Raw genomic sequence first — 20587 nt, forward strand, 5'->3', positions numbered from 1 at the left:
GAGACCATCATTTTCCCTGGTCCATGAATGTTAACAATGTCCTTTGAAGCTTGCCTATGGGCTTGGTGGGAGTAGCTCGGTTACTCCCCTCACTGCAGCAAACCTCAGGACACAGAGATATTGCTCCCACCAGTTCTTCTATTTCGTTAACTAGCACAGTGAACACCCTCTCCTTCCCATTTTATGCCTTGGCCCTGGGAGCAGCACAGTTTGTCTCCCAGTTCTACCCAAAATGTTTTTAGAAGACCCACAGCATGAAAAATACCAGGACGAGGCAAATAACTTGCACTAATGTATCTCTATGTATAATTTATTTCATTATAAGTGCATTGGCTGCTATACAAATAACAAAAACAAAGATCACGAGGAGTTGCTTAACAATCTGAAAATGGTGCTGGATGGCGTCAGACTGCCTGAATCACTGATACTGGCAGGGCTGCCATGGGTCCCACCTCCTTTTCTCCTATTTTGTCTGTCAGGTTACGCTCTCACACAGGCCCTTTGGTGCAATAAGAAGCACAAGTCTTCAGTGCTGAAAGAGAAGATATCTTCTAGGTTTCTAAACAAATATTCTGTGGTAAACATCAAACATTTAAGAACCATCTCTTCAGCTAAAATACAATACTTCACAGTCACTTGCTCCCAGCATTACATATTTAGCTAGAGGAAAGTGGAATCCATCTGTCAAACTGCATTTATGGAATACTGCATTCAACTTCAGCCTTCTATTTGAAAGTAAGGGGTCAAAAAAAAAAATTAAAAATAATTGCTAGCATGCATCATCTTGACTGTCATTTTACTTTCATGGCAGATACAAAACCACTCAGGGATCAGGTCAGACCATTGAACTGGTATTAAATCAACTTTGAATTTTGGTTGAAAAATAAAATTTTGATGTAGATAAAATATATAAATGTCTATAGAGGTAATAAAATGCTGGTTTTCACTGGTTGCATTTAAAGACACAGGAGTCCATGTATTTAATTTTTTTTTCCAGATAATAATCATTTTTACTAAGAATGTGAAGGGATAAAAAAAAAAGTGGAAGAAGGGCATTGAGCTCAGGAAAATGAATTGATGATGAATATAGAGAAGGTAATAAACAGTTGTGGGAAATCTAAAAAGTTAATACTGAGTTTCCTGGTTCCCAACACCATGCACAAAATAAACAAGTAAATCTTATTTGGAAGCTCCTAGTCTACCTGTATTTTAAAGATTAGCTCACTTTTAAGGATGATCAGAGAAAAATTATTAGAGCAAGTTGAAGTATATTATTAGAAATTATTAAACAGACCAAACAAGTATGTGAAACTGTAGTTTTCTTAAAGAAACATGATTCTTCCATCTTGGTCCTACTTTGTTTTTTTTTTCCTTCAGCTACGAATAAAAAAATTAAACAACAACAAAAAAGGAACATTCTGGGCCAGTTGTTTTACTGATATGAAAACACACAGCTTTGCTGATATAAACAGAGCCATGATCATTTGTATCAGCTGTAGAATTTTCTCTCATTAAACACTTGCTGTCAGACTGTCGCGTATAAACAGCTCTATAAACAGATCTCTGTTAATCCAGCATTTTAACATGAAAGCACTACCAATGTTACTTCAAACTCAAAACTTCAAGAACAAGAAAATCTCAGAAATGAGTGGAATATTTATCCAATATATTCCAAGTGAACATCAGGAGAAAATATTTTGGAATAAATACATATTTAAACCATAAATCCTGATGCATTACCATAAGGGATTTTTCACAGAAAAGAGCTGCAAAGAGGTGTTTTTCTTTTTTTCTTTTTTTTTTTTGTTTTGTTTCTTTTTTTCTTTTTTTTTTCCTATAGGCAAGACAAATCCAATAGAATATCTGCTACAGACTGGGGACTGCAACAAATTGCATACATGGTGATTTCTGTGGACAGGAGAGAACTTTTGGGGGGTTTGTTTCAGAAAGCCAACTGGCCCTCTGTAGAAACGGGGAAATTTAAAGGTGCTCCTGCCCTGGTAGATTTAACTGTTCCCTATCGTATCCAGTAATCAAATCATATTCAGTAATCAAATGCTGGGCCCATCTGGTATGAACATTGTATCATGTATGAACATGAACATTGAGCATCCCTCAAGAGAGCGAATAAAAATCTGAAGAACCCAAGATATATTCATTCAGGATATTCACAGCACCAAAGAAAACAGGATAGTGCAGAGGTAGCCAAAGCCTAATGCATTTGGTTATGGTTAAGGACAAACTAGGTCCCACAGTGATTCAGCTTAAGCACCACTGCTTGCTTATTCCTTGCACAGCTGAGGACAGATTGCAGAGCAGAGCTGGTGCAGGCTGACCAGCAGTTGCATGATGGTCCCTCTGCACTGACTTTTCAGCAGGTACTGTGACTTGCCCAGCTGCAGAAGGTGACTGGGAGGCACCGTACTGCTTCTGCAATGTGATGGACCTGAACTCGATGCAACTTCACGCAGCTTCATATGCCCGTTCCTTTCTCCTACCACCAGAGCTTTGCTCTGTTACAAAAATCTATCTTTGGTTTTCTGATGCTTAGTTCAGTTTTTATTCACACAATGCGTTTCTTGCACGTTGACTTTTTGACCTTAGTCCTTACCCTACTTGCTCCTGTTTCTCCCTTGAAGTTGCTGGAGGGATCTCTGGGGCCTGATAGACCTGTTCTACAATATTGGTCTTACACACTCCTTCAAAGCCAGTTCTACCCAGAAAGTAGTAGTGTGAGCATGCTAGTTCACTGTCCAAGCCCATTCAGACACGGTTCTCCTTCCTGAGAAGTCTGGTTGAACATTGTTCCACCGTTTTTCCATACTACGGCCATACTAATTCACTTAACATAAACTAGTGAAAAGCATACTTCATTGAATAGCGTAGACTGTACCTGCAGACTTCAATTGAATGTGGAAGGTGACCTAGAGGCAGTAAAATAAACAGGTGAGCCTCCCTGAGCAATTCCATTGGCATGTCAAGGTGGACTGGTGCTAAAATCATGCCCTCTTTATAAATATTGTAATGAATTGTAATTATTCTAGCAAAACAGTGAATTACTTGTTTTTTTTTTGTATGTGTTCATAAACGCGTTAGGAAATAAATGAGAATCTGTCTCTATACAAAAATGACATTATAAACTGAAGTGCCCAGCACCCTTGTTGTTCCTTCAGTCCTGCTTGAACAGATCACGGTCAGTGCTGACACAATTCCAAATGCTGACTTAAGAACTCAATACTGACTGGCAAAAAACTGACATATTAAAGTATGCCTGTAAAGCAGAGGAGCCTGAAAACAGAGTCTTTTGTTTCTGCCAATCCTTTTTTTATTAGCAATTTTCTGGCATAGGGGGTTATTCCAGGAATACAGGAGTTGAAGGGAAGCACATCCAGGGAAATCATAAATGTCCAATTTAATTCAAGTTCTTTCAAAAACATTTGAACAAAGTACTCTTCCTTGTCAGAGTCAATACACTAACAGTTAGGTAAGTAACAATCTAGAAGGACTTGTCAAGAAGAAATTGAGTCAAACTGACCTGCTTTCTCTGCAATAGCAGGGCTTGTGAGCGGTACACATTATACATCTTGACTGCAGCAGCTGTATCAGATGTTACATATAAGCTGGGAGAATGCAATCTAAATAAAATCACAGTAAGAGAAATTGTACTCACGAGAGCAATCGATTAATTCCCTGTCAGAGTCAAAAGATTGCTTTAGATTCCAAAAAAAAGAGAGTACAGGCCAATACTATACAACATTTTCATAAATGATTTAGAGTAATTAAGAGATCATGTTTATTAAATTTGTAAATAACAACAGGCTGGAAAATGTTGCAAACTTGTTGAAGGCCAGACTTAACATATGGAGCAAAACTGGAGAAACGCCCGATGGGAAAAAAGCCTGTCAGACACCATGTTCTGACACTCGGATAGGAATAGAATGGAAAAAAGGGGGTGAAGCAACACTTCTAAGATAAAATCTGCCAAGTAGTAGACAAAGAAGTGTGGAAAAGAAGGAAGGTGAAATTATGAATGTAATCTAGACATGCTTACAATATCAAGCTGTGTTGGCAAAAAGCGTCATACTATCATATATGATCATGAACAGCTTGTAAATTAGATGAAAAAAAATAATCCCGTTGCTGCTGTTCTTGTTTTCTGTAAGACTGTAGTCTGAGTGTTGCGTCTGTTTTTTTCTAGGCAGATTTAGTCCACTTAGTGAGTTTGGGAAGAAGTAAAAAGAATGATGTACATATTCCAAACATGTGAGAAGTGCAGAAACTGGACTTATCTAATGTGTGGAAGAGAAGACTAAGGGTGGGTTCAGACAACATGCTTTGCATGTGTGAAAGCTGTGATGAGTAAGAAAACAAATGGTTCTCCATGTCAGCAATGGTCACTGAATAGCAGACATAACACTGCTCACAGTGACATCTTTGGACATTAGAGCTTCCTAGCTGGAAAGATACTTAGAAACTGGGTAGTCTGTCTAAAAAGATGGTAAAACCACTTTATTATTTTTAAATAAACAAGTTTGATAACAACTGTCAGAAGTGATTTAGATATAGATGACCTTGCTTTGGGTAGCAAAAAGACTTGGTAGTCTTAGCATGATACTTCACCATATATAATTTTTAAGCTTTGATCGTGCTACATGGAAAAGAAAAATAAGTAATAAGTATTCAGAAAATGCCCCAAATGATCTGGAAACAAACTGTGAACTACATGCTTAGCTCATATTGCAATATAACTGGTTTCAGAAAAGAAGTGTTTATTTGCAAAATTGCATACAACTCAAATTAAAAACACGAAACAAAACAACAAACAACAAAATGCCCAACTATTTGTATTATGGTCATGATTTCAACATAATGTTCTTGCATCTAAAGCAAACACTAGTAATTTATGTTACATTTTTTATCATTTTTCCCCCATATTTCCTTCAAAATTCTGATGTGATTGGAAGATAAAGTTTTTATGTAAAATGGTGACTTTAAAGATCAATGCCCCTAAATAAAAAAAAAACAACTGTTTCACATCTTTGTATCAGTTCCAAAAAGAATATTTCAAGACATGTTATAATCAAGTCATCAAGAAAGAATTTCGGAATAAAATGAATTAGCTATACAGATTACTAACAGACTAAGAATCAATATCCCTTTAATCCATCATCATAGAAAGGAACTGGAACTTACAATGATGCAAGCTTCATACCTAAACCAGAAAAATCAGTAACTATAAAATCACTGAGCTTTATTTAAAAGAACACCTTTGATACAACCGCTCTTGCAAAAGATGCGGAAGCAAACATTTCCAGATTTTCTTTCATGCTAAGTGGGAATGATTATTACCTGCCCAAAGAACGTTAGGGTAAATGTTGGACATACATTTTGGAAATACCTATTGTGATACACCATCAGTGTCCTTCTGATTATACTAGACAGTAGCACCATCTACTGGTAAGAAGATCCCTTCAAACTTTAGAAAAAGCTGTGGAGAGTGATCCGGCCAAAATGATACAAAATGCTACTGAGAGTAACACGTAGTTTTTCAGTCCCTGGACAGCCAAGTGGAGAGAAAAAGAAAAATATCATGTCATAATAGGTACCACTTCACAAAAAAAAAGTAAAATAAAGTTTCATTTAATTTATGACAAAATGAATGCACCCGTTATATGAAATGTTAGCATTTTACTTCATACAACATATTTTATAGCATTTTATTTCATACAATATTTGAAACATTTGTTGTTCAAAAACATTCAATACAAGCAATCTATGATGCCATGCACATTCATAAACATTCATAAAATTAATTCATCAATTCTTTTTTAGTCTTTTTAAAGGACTTCAGTCTGTTTTCAGATGATATTTAAATAGTAAGCATCTATGCTGAGACTATTCTAATATGTATGAAAAAGATGAAAGACCGAGTGAGTCACAAAGATTTGGATAATGAACACGACAGTCTTCTAGTGTGCTGCAACATTTGTCTGCAGTGAGGGAGAGGGGACTTCTAGTTCCTGCTCCAAGGATGCCTAATGCATTTTACACAGTCATCAGAAATATCAGATACAATCTGTAATGGCAAAATAGATATCAATGGATCTTGGCCAGACTAGTTAAGGAAACCTGAGACATACACTGCTATGCTTCAAATTCCACTTGAAAAATAATTTTAGCCATGTTAACATCTAGTAAATTACCCCATTCTGTGCTATCGCTGCTATATCAGTTTAACAATCTCTACACTGTACTGTAATCAGCAGGCTCAACTGTCCTCAGCCTAATTTTTTGGTCCTCTCGAGAATTTGACCCTAAATTCCTTAACTACTGATCTACGTGATTACTGGGACGACTGCTCATTCCCCTGCCCCCACTGAAAGCTAGCTCAAATAAATACTGTTTTCAGGCTATGCTTGGCATCCTGACCCCGCTGCAGTCTTCATTTACTCCCACTGCTGCTAATAGTCATGGAATTCAAATCGTCATTCCTGTAAAAATTGTTCAAAGTTCATCTTTCTTGGAAAACTTAGCATTGCATGACATGACTTTCAGCTTCATAATGTAGTACTTGTAAGGAGGAGAAATCTAACAGATACAGCTATATACCAAATCATGCTGTTCTGAGAACTAGAGACAAGGAGGAGAGAGACTAGGTAAGAAACCTAGTAAGATTACCTTGATTTCTTTAAATACGAGGACTCCCCAAGCTGCAGCAACAAGGCCAGGACCCTAAAGAATAAGATTCACTTGTATATTACCAATGTAAAATGTGCCACCTTCCTATTATTGTTTTTAGGACGGTTGTATTTCATCTGGGTAGCAAATTTAGGCCTCTCCATCCTGTACAGCACTCATGGCAAAAGCATATACATTGCTGAAGTCTTTACGAAGTAAGACACAATAAATTCTCCAAGAAGGGCTAAAGAGATTTTTTTTTTTTTTAAAAGAGAGGGCATAATTTCGTCCTAAATTAAGCTGTGGAGTCTGCACCGGCGGTTATACATTCTTTTAGTAGGCTCTAAATAATAGGCCTCACCAGTTCAAACTCCACAGATTTTCATTTGTTACCTTGTTTCAGAGGTCTATTCAGGTTTCTTGGCAGCCACCATGGATATTGCTAATGTTTCCTCTATTACCAGGACTAACCACTCTTGACAAAGTTTGATTTTATTGCTCAGTATGATATCAAGAAACTGGAACATAAATGTATTTCCTGTATTTCAGCCATCTGGACAAAGCACAAAGCCAGACAGATAAGACAGGTCAGGAAAACTGCTGTTTATCTGTGATGGTGTCTTACAGATTTCCTAGCTAAGAGAAAACAAGAGGTACACAGTGATAATTTCCAGGCACTCCCAGTAATACAGTTTTTCTCCTGTGGGAGCAATGATCTGAATTCTCATGACCGATGAGAAAATATTATCTGAATATGAAGCGAAAACTCTCTGCTCTCAGAAACACTTGACAGATGTCTGGACAGTGATCTTACTCCCTCCATCTTCAGTACACCCGATGGGACATAAATTTAGGCCAGCAGGAAACAGAATATTATGTTGAATGTGTTTGTGCGTGCCACTTCTTAGTGAAATTGCCAAATATTATTTAAATAACAACTAAGGTGTTACTTCACTTTCTAGATAGCCTACACTGCTAGAGGAATGCATTTTTAAAATGAAGCAAATTGTTAAAGGGATGTTGTTTGAAGTTCTCTCTAGGGTGAAGTAAAGCAAGAGTTCCAAAACTGCAGCACAGATAAGCAGTTTCTCATCAGTGCTGTCCTTACAATTTTTCATGTAGTTATTTTACATCCTTCCCCTTTAGGTATACTGATAAACAAAGTTACTAAAGCTGCTTTCTATTAATCCTTCAGTTCCTAATTAGAATGATCCCAAGTCTTTTTTTTTTTTTTCCATTGCATAGTGCAGAGTTTATTCTGATTCACTGCATCTTGAGGCAAAGCTTAATCCCTATTAATGTTGTTTCATTAGTTTGCTTCCAAAATACAGCTGTTCAGCAGAACTTTGTTTGTGATACTCATGAACTCTAATTTGCCAGAAGTTATCTAGCTTTGCAGCACCATCTAGCAGACTGGCAAGAGAATAAAGGCAAAATTTATTTTTACATAGTGATGGAATTCACGCAGCTTCTGAACATTAACAGTGTTTTAAAGGTACAGTATCAAAAGCAGGAATAACACAGGCAAAATTGGCCAACCTATTTTCCTTGTGTTTTTGTAAGAAAATTATTTTCAGCGATACAGAATGTTTGGTGTATTTGAAAACGGTGACAATAAAAAATAGCTAACTTAATTAAGCAAAATGACTGATAAAATATAAAAATCACAAACGAAAAAGTCCAGAACTACAGATACTTGCTGGGATGAAAGCAAGTAACTTTTCTTCTTTTTATCACCTCAGTTGACAATAGTTCTGGCCAAAGAGCACTGGTTTTTATATAACCTGAAGACCGACACTTTCAGCTCCTGCTTTTTAAGCCTGGCATTGGCCAAGATGGTGCTTGTCGCATTCTCTTAAGTTCCCAAAAAAAACAAATGCTAGCGCAGACAAGCAAAAGAACATGTAATGTATACTTTTGGAAAAAAAATTATCTGGACATGTCAAAATTTCAACTTAATTTTCACTACTGGGGGTGGGGGGCGGGGAATCTGCATTTCTAGTCACAGCTTTTATTTTTTATGTACTTACTGCGGTAATTATTGGAAAGCTGACCACAGCACTGAGATAGTTATTGGCTATGAACCAGCAGCAATTGGCTATTGCCCAAAGCACACCAGAAACAAACCCTAGAAAAATAAATCCAAATCAAAAACACGTACAGCAAAGTATAGACAGCAATCTGTGAAACATTCGTATTAATAGCATAATACAGAAATTGAATAGTTTATTATTTAATTACTTTAACAAGCTGGTTCTGAGAATCTAAACCAAGTCTCAAGGGATAAAATCAGCTACTCCAACTGAAGTAGGAAATTATAATTAAAGATTGCAGTTTTCTGGGCAACATACTCTACTCTCTGACAGAGTGAGTTTTTGAAAATGCATTGTTTGCAATGTCACGTTTCAGATTAGAACAAGAATATATCATTGCTTCCTAATCTTAATTAACCTAGTAGGACTGCTCTTTCTGAACAGACAAAAATTAAAATGAAGAGACTTCAGAGGCTAACTACAGTTCCTTCATATAGCTTGAACTAATCGCTGCAAAAGAATCAGAAGAAGTAACCGAAATGAATTCCTAGTTTAACAAACATACCTGGCAGTATGGCTTGGGGATAAACTATAGGTTTATTTTTCCTGATGGCACAGTAGATCAAAAAGTAGATGGTACTTGTAAGAAATATTCCACTGAAGTGTGCAAAAACATAATCTAAATCTGAAGGAGAAATTGCAAAAATCGTATTAGTCTAAAACATCAGTTCATAATTTTAGCTAAATTTATTTCACTGATGGCATTCACAAAAACAAACAAAAAAAAACACATGTAAGATGCCACAATTCAAATTCAATTGTGGTTATGAGCCCAGCTAACAGTCTGGCTCTGGATGGATTTTGTCAATCATACAGATCATATTAAACATGAATTAAATGCTACATTGACCCTAGCATTTATCATAAGCTTTTATGCATTTCTGTGAGTTGTTATTTTTGTAACTCTATTAGTCAAGCTACTGAATTCATTTATTAAAAGCATAAGAAAATACTTGGGTGAGGCTACAAAACTGCAGGGAGGGGTTTTACATAATTACATCCTCTCCTAACTATCTACATTTACATTCGTTGTAAAGCCTTGCTTCTTTTCTTTATGCTGTACTTTTAGAGGCACGACAACTGCACATACGAAGCAAGATAAACATAGCACAGTTTTGTCCTTTCCTTATCTTGAAGGACGCATCATAATTTAGACCACTATACTTATTAACAATAACAAATCCCTTATGGATTTGATAAGCACTAAATAGAGCATTTTCAACGTGATAGAACAGAGCCATGTAGCAAGGTGATCTCTATCTCCTTGGACCTGTAATTCCTCATCAGGAAAGACAGATACAGTAATGATAACAGCTGTTTTGTCTTGCTTGGAAATGTGTAAGTTGCTATATCCAAGAGAAATTGTATGCATTACAATAAGCATTTGTTAATGGCAGCACTGTGCTGTCTCAGTGGAATGTGGGCCTTAAGCTGCCACTGGTATTACTTGATAGATTATATCCTAAATCTTAAGGAAAATGTTTCTTGAGAAATGTTTTGAAATTAGCTATTACACCTACATTAAATGGCTTCCACTACAAAACTGACATGATTTTAATTACTTAAACTTTTGTATCTCTCTTCTGCTCTTCAATCACGTTCAACCTTTTCCTTTACTAATTTAGCAACTGATAAGCTTTTGCCCCTCATATTCCTAACATATGAACTTGGTATTTTGAGAGTGTTAGCTACGTTTCAGAAGGTGTTAAATAAGATAAATATGTTATCTTCTGGGCTGTTTACCACCGTTGTTTTAATGGTTTAATACACCTTTTGGAAAAAGGAGTGCTAGTATTATAATAACAACTCAGTAACATGTAACATAGTACAGAACTAGTAAGTTGCCACTGTGTATTTCCAGGAGTATGAAGAATTTCACTCTGTGCCTTTATGAAAGCAGAAAACCACAACATAATAATGAAATAAAGTAAAAGCGACCTATTAGCCTTTACCAAATTGACTTGCTCCTGCGTATATAGTTTCATTTCTTCTTCCATGGTCCTTGATGTAAAGTACTGGTACAAAACTGGAACCATAGAGTATCCCAGCCACTACAGCTAGGCTACATCCTCTTTGAAAAGAGTAAAAAAAAAGGAGAAAAAAGCCTACTGTTAATTAGGGAAGTAGACAATACACAAGACATACAGTATTGCAGTTAAAACCTGATAATCTTACAAAAATTGGTAGCGATGCTATAAAAACGATGTATTTTAGCACTTTTTAGCGTAGAAAATTTTCAAAACAGTAATTCGGTTTTCCTGCACTTTGTGTCCAAGTAACACAGACAACTCCTGCCCCAATAGTCTGCAATCTACATTCATGACAAGAGACATCAACTAACCAATACTGCCTAAGAGAGAAGCTGGGAGAAAACTAACAAAAATATAGTTAAAATGCTCCCACTCTCAGCTCCATCGTTTCAGTCCGTACTTTCTTTATAATGATTTCCAGTATCATTGCTTCCTTGCTCCCCTTCTCCACCTCCAGATGATTGTGTCCTTGGCTGTCGCCAGTCCCCACACTGTCTCCTTGCTAGCCGCTGCTTCCACCCTGGATCACTTCTCCTGTCTCCTAACCATGCTGCAATACCTTTTCCAGGTGTACTCACCTGGAAGCCACACCTGGAAGCATGACCTCTTTCTATGCTGGGGTGCTAATCAACCAGGTGCTACGAAACAGCTCTGTACTTAATGCTATTGCTATTTACTTCGCACATCTTGTTCTTTGGTAAGGTATAGCACACTGAACAGTGAGAAGAAAATTATCCAACTAGCTGAGCAGCTAAACAGATACGCAGAGATACACATAGTATGCTAGTATTTTAAAAACTATTATTTATGAACACATGTCTATGCTAGGAAAACTAGAAGGCAAATTCTGTTCTTACTCTGTGTTATATTACTTTCTCTGGCTACTTGACCTGCATCAGTAAAAGAACTGCTAATGACTTACATGAGTCTTTTTTTTGCTGGAGAAAGTCTGCTCACCCATGACTCATCAGAGATCTCTTCAGAAGCATTAACAGACTGCAGAAAAACAAGAGGTTTCACTCAATCTTTTTTCTTTTTTTTAATAAAAAACAGCATCTCAAATGTATTAATACAGTGGTTTTGCTCTAAGAAAACGATAATGGAAGGAGAAACAAGATTTGACAGAAATGCTCTGAATAAAAAAGAAAAATAAGTTTGGAAATAAAAAAAGCAGTAATAATTGGATCTACCTACCACAAAGTTTCTAAGTTTTTGGCTATGTATTTGGGGTTTACTACATAATAGAGCACTCATTAACTTTTTTTTTTTTTTTTAATCTACATGCAGGTCTGCCTTTCAAAACTTGCCCTTCCTTAAATATGATGAATGATTTAATGTATAGATTTTATTTATGATGCAGTTTTGCCTTTTGTTGATAGCTCTGGTGCTACTGTCAGAATACTAGGACCATTTGCCAACAGAGAAAATAATACCCTGATCTGCAACGTAAAGAGATTGCAACATTCCTTTCTTCTAATCCTGCAGTTTATCTTCTGAGATGTGCTCTGGTAGATTGGGACCTCTAGAGATCACGATCACCAAGCACAGCAAGAAAACTCTCAGGGGCTCTATGTTCAGGTAGCAATTGAGTTTTGATGCATCACTGACCTACACGAATAAGGGCAGGAACAGGGAATTCTATTGGGAGTCTCCTGTTTTCCAGCTATTGTTGTGGATTTTGGCTGTCACTTCTTTGGGAGCCCAGTCTGGCACTTGTCTTTGGCCTCCAACCAGTGCCACAGCCAATGCTGAGAACCAGGGACTTCTGACAGTCCTTTGGCTTTGGAACAAGGCAAAAATCTGGTGGATAAGACTTGTACACTCTGTTGCATTTCCTCTAAGCATTCTCCTACTTTTGTAGCTAAAACCTATTCTTCTAATAAATTCTTCTTCTAAAACTACTACTTCTTTTCAGAAAGGAAAAATGCACATTGTCTTTAATATAGCCTCTGGCATAATGGCTTACAAGTCACATATAAGGCTGACAATAGAGAAAGAACACTTGGGAAAACCTTTTCTGCTGTTCACATTTAACTAAATATACAAGATCCACAAATTAAATACAATCAATATCCTATGAAAACCAGTTAACGTTAAGCAATTTTTGTTTGTTTTAACATGTATGTGTATTTTCACAGCTGCAGAATAACAACTGTAGAGTACTTACACTTTCTCTCAGTAATGGCGTTCTTTCTAATGAAGCTGAAGAACTCTGGACTTCAGTTTTTATAAAAAGAAATATGACAGCACTCAGAAGAAAAGAATACATCAATGAATACCGCAAGTTAGCTCATGAGGACATAACATTTAGTGTCCAGAGATTTACTTCAATATATTTTTACAATGCAGTTGCTCTGAACAGTCTTAACAAACCACTTCAGCAAAAGTAAACAAACAGATTAGTCGTTATCACTTTATAATTCTCTCTTCTATATAATAGGATTGAAATGTTTCTTTTTTATGGTGTGTAGTTACAGCCACGTGCTAACAACAGTTGTGTTATTAACAGTGCCCTTTGTTGAACCACATATAGTCGAACATCTGCATGCAAATTCTATATGGAACAACTTAAACCTGCACAGAATTGGATTTGTGCTCAGGGAAAACTGATAGTCTTGAGCTTTTTGTTGTATCCAAGTGGGAGAACACTGCTCCCACAGGGCCTCATGCATATGTGGAAGGAGAAGGGGTATTGATTGCTCCAGTGCACTGAGTTAATAAAATGAAGAAAGCTTTTACACCCCACTCCTGGAAATCAGGTGTGTGTGTGTAATCAGAACTGACAGATTCCGGTTTTTATTTTTAAGCAAGGTATTTTAATGATTTACTAATTCTTTCTATAACCATAAGCAAAATGCCTCCATCTGAAGAGTGATTCATCTCCTGCTAAAGGAATAAGGATAGATACAAAAAGGTGCCAGCTTCCTCCAGAGGGACTAGGCAAATATGTACAGGTCCCGCACAGGAGGCTAAAACCAAAAAAACAGGCTTCTGAGCTCTACAGAGCAACACCTGCAGCTTTGCCAGGAAAACATGTTTGGTCAGGATCTTTTTCCTTGTTGATCACTTTTTGTGATATCTCAGAAATAGGCAGGAAGCAGCTGGTGAGCTACATAAATTCATCAGGCAGGAATAACAGCACTCCTACTATTTTGTGAGTACCTCTCAAAATCATGCCCTAAATATAATGGTAATGGGTAAAAAGCTACAGATTCTCAGGGAGGAGTGGAAGTGAAATTCATCAATCTTGGGCAGCAACTCTCTCCTAGCCATCAAGAATGGGTTCCATGGTCTTAACGCTCTTCTTTTCCTGAAAGTATTTTGTGGATATGCTTAGCATGCTTACGGAAAGCCTACTGTCCACCGTCCCTAGGATTTGGGGCCACCTTTCTGTTCCTGGAAAGACCTCCCTGGTCACCCAGCTGGAAAGCAAGGACACTGCTATATAACAGAGACCCTTTTTCCTCTGTGTTTTAGGCCAAAATCTGCACTAATACAAATAGTAAACGAATAATAAGTAGAAGTCCTTCTGAAGATCATGAAGTTACTATTTGGGAATTGGTGGTGGTGGTCAGGTAGACAGGGAGTTACTAAGCACAAGAAATAAGGCATAGTCTCTGGCTTTTTATGGACCCGAAAGGATCTGGGGGATATTCTCCTGTTAAGAGGAAGAATTTGTACTGACAACTGAGTTAAGTCAGAACAGATATCTCACAGATGTTTTCTCACCAAGGTTTTTCTAGTTAGTTTCAGCACCCTCTCAAACTTTGGTTGAAGTGAACCAGTTGAACAATCTGGCTAGGGAGAGGATTAGTGCACCACAGCTTTGCCTTGAACGTGCCTACCAGCATAAAAACAGACTTCTATGTTTATTAATAATCATTTCACCACTGTACTGGAAAATGTGCATATTTCCATTCTGAAATGTAGCACTGACAAGCTTGGTATAGACAACTCATGAATTTTGTTGTAAATCAATTTGCAAAAAAAGTACTTCAATACTTTTACGCTTTGGTTAAATTGTTCCTCTGATTATTACATATAAATTATGTTAAGAGAAATTAATTATAAGTTTTTACCTTAATAATGAAAGCCCAGCTCCAATATAATTTAAGACTGGTCTTGATACCTCTTCTGGGTCAATTCCAAACCAACCAAATCTAGAATATTTAACTAGTTACACTTAGCTGCATTGACTGCATACAAAATACCTAAATTATAACGTAGTCTTGAAAATCTTTACTCATAGAAATATTTCTGCTTAAGTTTATATTAGCAATATATTAGTTTATATTATGGATTGTTGCATCAGTTGGCTTGCAAAAAACTACATTTATTATAAAAATAAAGAAGTCTTTAATTTAATTGAGATTGATTTTTTTGAATCTGGGTATTTAAAAATCAAGGCTAATTTAAATCATTCTATCAGCCCATGCTGTAGAAGAAAAAATACTAGTACTAGTTTGATGTAAACAAATACATTATTTATTTACTCAAATATGTGAATGACCATGACTGGGCATTTTTGTTCCTATTGAGGCAGAGGAAACACAAAAAGATAAAATAATTAACCTGAGTACTTTCCAATGAGAAGGAAAAATACCTTTTATGTATGATTAATCCTCTTTATTGATTAATATTTTTTTATTAGCAAAAAAATGGAATCATTACTAATGTATGACTTAAGCATACTGACCTTGAACTCGCCCAGCCTGTCAGCAAATTAAAAGAAGCCCATATCAAAAGACCAAGAGCTAAGCCAATGGTTTTAACAATAGGGACAACAGTAACATTGCCTGAAATAAAAATAAAATAAAATAAAATAAATCAGTCAAAAGCTAGACTGTGGTCTTGCCTATTTTAGCTTTAGATTCTGAGACTGTTCAGAATGGAAAACAAATTAGGCAACTACAAGTTAGTAGGCAATAGAGTTTTTAAAAATTAAATTAAACCATTTTAAAAATAATTTTTGGTGTGAATTCGCTGCTTATAAATAAAAATACATTAAGTAGGGCCATCCAACATGGAGAACATCATTATTCACAATAATATTTTCTGTAAGCGTAAAGCTTTTTTAATACCAAGACTGGAAAAGCCAAATAACTACCTTATATATGGAAAAGTCTTTACGATGAGTTAGGATTACTTTGTGTTTCAAGAATTAGAATCCTTACCTGTAGCCCACACAAAACCCCCAACCATAGCCAGAGGCCAAAAACGAGGGCAATTCTGGATTAAATTGACCACCAAAGAAACTATCCATATGGAAGCACAGAGAATCCACTGGAAGAACATGCCTATGAAAAAATCAAATGCACACAAGAGAGAATTAATAGAACACTGCAAGTGTGAGTCTCTTACCTCTTTAATATAGTACATTTTAGCTTAAATGATACAGAAAAAATGAACTTGGACACCTCCTTTGTGAACTTCAGGGAACCATGTTACAATATATTCAAAGGATGCATTTTAGGGTTGGGTGTTAAAATTTGGTCAACCTATTTCCTGCTATGCACTCTTCATACAGAAGACACTTTGCTGGGCAAAGTTTACACAGGCCCTGATTGTGAAATGCCTGAAAATTCTGACGTGTTTCTGACAAACAGGATATTAAGTTACTTCAAGTTTCTCCCACTAACCCAGGATCAGCTAGCACAGATGACTGAACAAGACAAAACTCCTTCAAAGCTCCAAGCTCAGGCTTTTCCACCAACCCAAAACATTGAGAATGACAGAGTTTGGACAGATTTCTCCTATATTTATAGATTCTCTACGGGTCAACCAAGCAAATCATTTAACTTTATGCCAGCTGACCTAACACTTTCTCTTTAAACCAGCCGTGTCCTGTTAGGACTGTATTTGGCACAAAGAAGAGAGAGAGGCTCTGCAGTCTGTAATGCAGATACTAGTATTACGATAACATAATGGCAGATTTATTCCTCTAGGGATCTGGTAATTGACTATGCTTCAAATAGACATGCAAACACAACATGAATCTAGAATGATGAAGTGGTAAAATTCTAAGTAGGAAATAGAAGTGATATTTCCTCTTACTGGGTTAACTAGATAAAAATATCAACATTTCCATTTTTGATTGTTTTCATATTATCCTAGGTCCATGTTTGAAGAGCAGCAATCTCCAAAGTCCAACAACTTTTACAGTATAAATAACAGCGTATGTGTCAGAGAATCCCTATGATGGTAAAAGAAAGGACATTTTGCTTTCTATTGTGACATGCTCATGAAATCATCATTACTGTTGAAGTATACAGCAAAAGTAGATTTGCCATATCCAGAACCAATACCTTATTTCTTTATACCGTAACAGGAACAGAGAAAATTGAAACATGTTCCATGGATCAAGACTGTGATGATATTATAAACCTATTTATAGAAACAATTACATGTGCTAGTAAAATATTATTCCAACTAGCAAAACAAAACAAAACAAAAACCCCAAGCACCACCAAAATAGAAACACCAACAAAAAACAAATAAGTAAAAATAGAAACAAGTTTACCATCACCAGTGTCATATTTTTTAACAGGCACAAAGTTTGTCCCAAAGAGAAGGACAGCTACTGCAGAAGAAGTAAATCCAATAGCAAGATCTGTTCCATTGCTGATGTTAATGGTATTGTAAACTTTTCCAATGATCATTTTTGCTCTGAAGGTGTCTCTTTTTGCTGGGTTGTTTTGCTGCAAGTCTTGACAGATTCTGAAATCAGAGAGCAGAATTAAACATGTAGAGTATTAACTAATACCAATCTAATTCAGAAAACTGCAACTTAAAGGACCCTACTTTTCAGTCTCAGAAGCTGGAAAGGCCCTGTTTTGCCTGGGACCCACAGACACAGTGAAGTGCAATAATGTTGGGATTTCTTCAAAGATGAACTTCAAACTTTGAACTTTGTTGAACAAAGATTTCTTCAAAGGCTGAGAGATACTGTGATACCGCAATAATGATGAAGACAGATAAAGGCTTACATTAGCTGTCTTCATTCCATCAAACTTGATTCACTGAGTGAATATACCAAATTCTTTTTGCAGACAAGTAATGTACAAGAGGTGGCTTTTGCACAAGAAAAACCCTCACACACTGTCAAAGACAGTAATAAAACTGATTACACTGCAGCATTTTGAATACCTGACTTGTTTCTTTAGCTCTTAAGTGAGTTTTTATGCAGGTAAAGTATTAATATCCTTTCAAATTTAAAGTTGTTTATCAGCCTGTTTTCATTAATGCACAGATAAACTTTACTTTAAAAATATTTCAGTTTTCTACCTACTAAGAGAAAATCTGTGTGCTGAAGGGCAAAATAACTGTCTGCTTTTTATCTCTAAAATCTCCATATTGTGCACATTTAAGATTAGCACAGCTGGAGAACTAGAATTATGACACCAAAAATGGAAAAGAAACACAACTTTCAATTAACTGAGGGAGAGTATGCTTTTTCAGGCTGATGAAAACTCTGCAACTCTCCAAGGTTTTGGGCACTTGGTCTCCAAATTTGGCTAAATACCAGGGCCAACTTTCAACTCAATTTTAATGACTTCAAGAGAAAGCTCAGCTGGACAAGGCCTGTAACAACCTGATGCACTTTGCTGATAGCAGTGCTTTAAGTGAGGAATTGAACTAGATGACTTCCAGAGGTCCCTTCCGAACTAAAATTATTCTATGATTATATGATCCAATGTCGAGAGCAAATAATGAACTGGTACACAGCATTAAATCGACTTCACATTTTTGCACATACTTGGGCATTAACTCTGTCTTGTTCTGGGATTTTCAGAGGGTTCACTAAAAGCCGCCTTTTGTTTTCATTGTAGAATTGCCAGATGAACTAACAGCATATGTGCCACCAGTGGCTTACAGCTAACAAATGCCAAACCAGAAGCACTTACTGAAGTTGCCAGGATGTCAGAAGTATCTGAAACTTGAAGCAGAGACAAGTGGAATCGTTGTTACTGATGGGGGTTCTTCAGTAAGTAGCCCTTCCTGACATTTCAGGGTTTCTGAGCTGCAGAGTAAATAAAATATTGTTGGTATACATTGGCCTTATCCCACTAACTTCAATGGTTTATCTCACTAGATGTTTGTTCTGCATTTTCACTGTTTCCTCAGAAAAGCGCCACCATGTTCTGTTGCAGACAACAAATTATGATGTAATTGTCTTCACTTAACAGCAACATGCTGCTACAGTCCTTACAGACAGCTATGAAACCAAAAAACCTGCCCTTGAGAGCTTTCAACTCAAGGCAGATCCACACTGCTGTCAAGATCTGAAATTGCTCATTAAGCTAGTATTTTAAGAGGCTGCATGTCACATGGCTTATTTGCATGCTTCTCCTATATTCTATTTGCCATTAAGGGTGGGTATTTTCATCCTTATTTCAGGTGACTCCTGTCAGTTCTGTGGTGGCGTGGTGGCACAGTGATGACCTCTGGTGACTCTGAGCCCACCGACTAGCTGCTACAGAAATATTTCTCCTCTTCCTGCACATGAATGCTTTTGAAAAATGTTCTTCGGGCAGTATTTTCACTAAGCAGTATCAAACCGCATGGAAAAAGGGGCAGCTCAGCCTGTTACCCAACCAGATTTGGCTTCCCCTGTTTACACCAGCATGCCCCAAGAGGCGTGCACCCTGCGGGAGCCACGACCCGCAGCGTGGGCAGCCCCCCGGCCCTCCCTCAGGCCAGACGCCCGGCAGCTCGGCGGAACAAGCTCCGAACCCCTTCCAGCGGGGCGCCTTCCCCCGGCGCCATTCCCCCGGTTCACTTCCGCGGCCTGCCCGGCCGTGCCCGCCCTCCCCTCCCACTGGGGCCGGGGCCGGGCCGGGCCAGCCCCGCGGTGCAGGGCCGCTGCCCGCAGCCGGGACTGGAGTCTCCCCCTGAGCTCCCGGTGCCAGCTGTGTCCCCTCGGCCCCCAGCCCTTCCATGATACCTCACGGGCCGCTGCCGCCCGGCCCTCCACGGCCACCGCCCCTCGCCTCGGCCCGCCTCCGCCCGCCCCACGAGGCGCTCGCCCGGCCGGCCTCCAGCAGCCGCCGTGGTGCCGGCGGCCTCAGCACGGCGAGGGGAACTCCCCGGGCCGGCCAGCGGAAAGGAAAGGGGCTGCCCTCGGGGCGGCTTGAAATCCCTAAAAGCGAGGCCGCTGGCTTTGCGAGGCATGGGAAGGATGGGCGGCTGGCTGCCGGCTAACTGGGGGCAGCCAGGTTGGGCAGGCAGCACGCAGAGTGCGTTTGTTTCTAAGTACAGAAATCACCTCCATGTCCTCCTGGAAGCCCCCAGGTTGTTCAAAAATCAAATCCGAGCGATAAATCTTCTGCACCAAGGTCAAGAAGAGACTTTTGCCCATTTCCCTGTAAGGATTTGACCCAGACCAATTAAAGCGCAGACTATTAGTCAGCATGTTTCGTCATGAAGCAAACATTTCTCTCGGTCCTGCTGGACTACAGTTTCCAGATGCCAGCTCAGATCGACCTCCTTAAAAAAAACACAGCATGAGTCTTCTAAAGCAGTGCCCTCTACTTTGAAAATCAAATCTGCATTATCCATAATAATGATGTACTTTTTTTTCCTTTTTTTTTTTTTTTTTCCCCTGCAGCGTAAATTCTCAGCCCTATAGGCTCTGCAAAGCCAGGACTGCACGATTTATCCGCCATTTTAACATAAAACACCTGTCCGTGTGACACTGAGAGATGAACAGCAGAATATCTCTAATGGAGACAGTTTAGCTGTGGTGCATCCAAGAGGAACAACATCGCATACTAAGTCACAAACGTA

The 20587-nt window shown here is 38.0% G+C and overlaps 1 protein-coding gene across 3 annotated transcripts; it reads right to left on the reverse strand.

The window, feature by feature from the left end:
* Positions 1 to 3315: 3315 nt before the first annotated feature.
* TMEM144 (transmembrane protein 144) lies at positions 3316 to 19817 on the reverse strand. Of its 3 annotated transcripts, none has more exons than XM_035552315.2 (13): positions 19746 to 19817; positions 18706 to 18821; positions 17322 to 17518; positions 15976 to 16098; positions 15498 to 15597; positions 14881 to 14961; positions 12969 to 13050; positions 11724 to 11797; positions 10724 to 10842; positions 9277 to 9396; positions 8709 to 8806; positions 6679 to 6732; positions 3316 to 5555 (listed from the first exon to the last, which is right to left on the reverse strand). In XM_035552315.2, the coding sequence occupies exons 3-13, from the start codon at positions 17458 to 17460 to the stop codon at positions 5472 to 5474; spliced, it is 1074 nt and encodes a 357-aa protein (XP_035408208.1). In that variant the 5' UTR covers positions 17461 to 17518; positions 18706 to 18821; positions 19746 to 19817; the 3' UTR covers positions 3316 to 5471. The 3 variants fall into 3 exon arrangements, with proteins under 3 accessions (XP_035408208.1, XP_035408225.1, XP_035408219.1); XM_035552326.2 differs by lacking the exon at positions 3316 to 5555 and adding an exon at positions 5632 to 6076; XM_035552332.2 differs by lacking the exon at positions 14881 to 14961.
* Between the last annotated feature and the right edge of the window lie 770 nt (positions 19818 to 20587).

This window comes from Cygnus atratus, chromosome 4, assembly GCF_013377495.2.
Source record: "Cygnus atratus isolate AKBS03 ecotype Queensland, Australia chromosome 4, CAtr_DNAZoo_HiC_assembly, whole genome shotgun sequence".
NCBI lineage: Eukaryota > Metazoa > Chordata > Aves > Anseriformes > Anatidae > Cygnus > Cygnus atratus.